The sequence below is a fragment of the Carcharhinus amblyrhynchos genome, chromosome 2 (genome assembly GCF_965287045.1).
Source record: "Carcharhinus amblyrhynchos chromosome 2, sCarAmb.v2.hapA, whole genome shotgun sequence".
In the NCBI taxonomy this organism is placed as follows: Eukaryota; Metazoa; Chordata; class Chondrichthyes; order Carcharhiniformes; family Carcharhinidae; genus Carcharhinus; species Carcharhinus amblyrhynchos.
Window position 1 is genome coordinate 85,455,313 of NC_137325.1, and position 4,002 is coordinate 85,459,314.

The following is a 4,002-nucleotide window of genomic DNA, read 5'->3' on the forward strand; positions in this document are numbered from 1 at the left end:
GACCCCTTCCACATAGTTAGAGCCCTTATACCGCCTGACAAAAAAAACAAACAGAATTCGGTCAGAATGGTTATCAAAGTGATCAATAAATCAAACCGCGCCGGTTCTATTGTTAACTTATTTGCTCTTTAGTGGGATAATCAACCATGCATTCCATTCGAGGATTTTATTCTCTTCTCATTCAGGCTTCGCTGAGAGCAGCTGGAGGGGGCCCGGTGATGACGCGGCGGGGCGGGTTTGCAGTGAGTGAGACCGGGAGAGACTGAGGGGGAAACGGGAGCTGGGGCTGAGAGCCGGTGGACACGCAGACAGACTGACCCACCGAGCCATGGCCAGCGTGGTGTTCCTGCACCCGGACCTGGGGATCGGCGGCGCCGAGCGGCTGGTGGTGGACGCGGCGCTGGCGCTGCGCAGGTGCGGTTGCCGGGTGCAGATCTGGACGGCTCACTTTGATCCTGCGCACTGCTTTGCGGAGTGCCGGCGGCCGGCGCTGGGGGTGCGCTGTGTGGGGGACTGGCTGCCGCGCACTCTGCTGGGCCGCGCCGCCGCCCTCTGCGCCTACCTGCGGATGCTGTACGTGGCCGCCTACCTGGTCTTCCTCAGCGGCGCCGAGTTCGACGTGGTTTTCTGCGACCAGGTGTCGGCCTGCATCCCGGTGCTGCGGCTGTGCCGCCGAGTCAAGCGGGTCCTCTTCTACTGCCACTTCCCGGACCAGCTGCTGAGCCCCCGCCGGCAGGCCGGCCTCTGCAAGCGGCTCTACCGCCTGCCCATCGACTGGCTGGAGGAATACACCACCGGCCTGGCCGACCTGGTGCTGGTCAACAGCAAGTTCACGGCCGGAGTCTTCAGGCGGACTTTCCGCTCGCTGTGCCACCTGGAGCCCGAGGTCCTGTATCCGTCCCTTAACTTCTCGGCCCTGGACCGGGAGGCCGGCGGCGGCGGCGAGGAGGAGGAGGAGGAGCCGCCCCTGCCCCCCGGCCGCGACCTGCTCTTCCTCTCCATCAACCGCTTCGAGAGGAAGAAGAACCTGGGCCTGGCCCTGGAGGCCCTGCACTGCCTGCGGAGCAGGCTGAGGCCGGCGGACTGGCAGCGGGTCCACCTGCTCCTGGCCGGGGGCTACGACCAGCGGCTGCCGGAGAACGTCGAGCATTACCGGGAGCTGCAGGAGCTGGCGGGCAGCCTGCAGCTGGCCGACCGGGTGACCTTCCTCCGCTCCTTCTCCGACCGCCAGAAGGTCTCCCTCCTCGGCCGGAGCTGCTGCGTCTTGTACACTCCCAGCGACGAGCATTTCGGCATCGTCCCCCTGGAGGCCATGTACAGCCGGCGGCCGGTCATCGCCGTCAACTCGGGAGGGCCCCTCGAGTCGGTGGTACATCAGGTCACCGGCTTTCTCCTGCCGCCGACACCCGGCTCTTTCGCTGAAGCCATGGAGGAACTGGTCAAGGATCCCGACCTACGGGCAAAAATGGGAGAGGCTGGAAGGAGTCGAGTCCTTCAGACATTCTCTACAGATGCCTTTACAGAACAGTTATATCAATATATCTGCAAATTGACTCAATGAAAATGAATAATGTAGAATAACAGCGGGAGTGTTAAATGGAGATCTTTTTGTACTCTACACAAGGTGAAATCTGACTGAGGGGGAAACTTGTATATCCAGGAATGCCGCTACAGAGTATGGTTTTACATGGTGGGAAGAGTGTAGGGCCCTGGGCAATAGTGTGGGATGAGGTGAATGAATAGATGCAGCTGTCCCTTCAGAAGGTGACTGTTAAAGACACCATAGTCCCAGATGACCCATAGGCTGCCCTCCTCTTTGAAAGGAAGGAGGGATGCTAACTGGTGGTGCTCTGACCTGAGGATCACCACACCTCAGGCAATGAATAACCTTAGCTGGTAGGTAAAATGAGGACTGAGAAGAATGAACTAGAGTGTCACAGGAGGACATTCTGTGGATGGTGAAGAGCACTTGCTCACATTGTGAGCGACACAAAAGGCAAACAGTCTAGCAATGTGAAAAATTCTTCATGCAAACATTTGTGATTTCAATACACATAGCAAATGAGAAATTTAACCTGAGGTGTTTAACGAACCAAAAAATTCCACTGATGCTGCAAAAGTGTTATTTTTGTCAGTACTTGTCTTGAAATGTGTTGACTGTTGTAATACGTACCCTGTAATTATTACGAAGTACAGGAGCAATGTCAAATGATTCATTCCTTTCTTCCACTTCAATTTTTGTCTTACAGTCCTGCGCTCAGTTTAAAAATATGGTTTCAATCAGATGCCAATTTATTTTCGCTAATTTAGAGATGTACCTATTAAAGAAATCTTCAATAAGCTTCTGTAGGAACAGATTTCAAAGAGCAGATACAGGGAAAGGGTTTACATGACTGATGAAATGGGATGGGAACAGGCTCTGCTGAATGGCCTGTTTCTATGTTGTACATGTATGTAATCATTCTTTACTCTTGTACTTTATTTATAAAACCCAAATTCTGTTGGTGTTAATGACTTTTATCTAATATGTGATGCATTAAATATTTGAAACTCAAGTCATTTTTGTTCATGCATATCCTTCAGTGCCTTTCCATTAAACCTGAATATCAACTCCTTGATTTTTCTCCCACAATGAATTGCATCTGTTATTCATCTTGATGTGGCTTCCTGACATCTTTTGTAGTCCTTGTTATTTGCAATGACCTTTATTTTTGTGTCATCAGTAGATTTTAATAGTATTGTATGATTTGTAGTCCAAAGCATATGCCAACAAGGGTAGTAGTAAAGAGCACAGCCATACATTGCCACCCCTCCCACCAGACATGTTTACTTTATAACTTTTCAATCTAAGCAAAAGTCATTTGCACTGACTCTTCCAATCCATCAATCAAGTTTAATACCAGTGTTTGGGCACCTGTAATCCATGGAGACTTTCCAGGATGGGCTGCAGAACAGTTGAGCAGTGTGAGAATGGGAGGTGTGAACTAGAAAAGCAGTGGAGTGGCTGTGTAGCATGGAATGAACTGGCTATTTGACTTTAGCAAGATCGATGGCAGTAGACTTGTAGTTAATAAGGCTGATGGTTGACGCTAGGTGAATTGGGAGCTCTTCAAGGGAGGAACAAAGAACAAAAATCAGCGTGGGAAACAGGCCCTTCGGCCCAACGAGCTAACGCTGCCATCTCAACACCACCTCTCTACCCATGACCCCTCTCTAATGTTTTATGGCCATCCAGATTGAGGGAAAACTGATTTGGGGACAATTTATTCCCCTGCCAATCAGCCTAACAGCACATCTTTGGGGTGTGGGAGGAAACCGGAGCACCTGGAGAAAACCCACGCAAGCACGGGGAGAATGCGCAAACTCCCACAGACACCGGCCCAAATCCATGTGTCTGCACAGCAATCAGCGATAGTCACTGAGCTGTCGTCTTGCCCAGTATCTTGTCCAGTTTAGGCACACACTAACGACATGAAGCACTAGGCCAATCTCGAACAACCAAGAACAGCCCCAGTACAACTCATCGTGTGTATGCCCCTCGTTGGACATGAGGTGGACCGACTTAAAACCTGTGAATGAAAAGAGAAAAACATTATTATCATACTACACCCATTTACATTTCTAGGGACACCCCAATGCTAATGACCCTTATTTAAAGGTTCTTGTATATCCACCCATCTCCAACTCAGTCATGTGCCTGTCTAAGTTACTCTTAAAGGACTCCAGTGTGTTTGCCTCCAGCCCCTTGGCAGAGCATTCCATACCCCCACTACCCTCTGTGTGAAAAACCTCCCTCTAATATCTGTGTTGTACCTCTTCCCCCCTCACCTTAAGTCCATGGCCCCTTGTCCTACGTGACTATTATAGGAAATAGCTTACCTCTGTTTATCTATACCCTTCATAATCTTATATACCTCTATTATACAACAACTTTTGAATATTTAGAATCCCCACAGAACAGAATATTTAATGCTTAGATTCAAAGTGCACCAAAATGCAAGT

At 50.4% G+C, this 4,002-nt stretch overlaps 1 protein-coding gene across 1 annotated transcript; it reads left to right on the top strand.

The window, feature by feature from the left end:
* The first annotated feature begins 217 nt into the window (after positions 1 to 217).
* On the top strand, positions 218 to 2,555 carry alg2 (ALG2 alpha-1,3/1,6-mannosyltransferase). The gene has a single exon (XM_080208557.1). It carries the CDS (start codon positions 329 to 331, stop codon positions 1,559 to 1,561), a length of 1,233 nt encoding a protein of 410 aa, XP_080064683.1. The 5' UTR covers positions 218 to 328; the 3' UTR covers positions 1,562 to 2,555.
* The last annotated feature ends 1,447 nt before the right edge of the window (positions 2,556 to 4,002 follow it).

Excerpts from the sequence above, each read along its gene's own strand:
- alg2 (XM_080208557.1), top strand. The coding sequence starts at position 329 with ATGGCCAGCGTGGTGTTCCTGCACCCGGACCTGGGGATCGGCGGCGCC.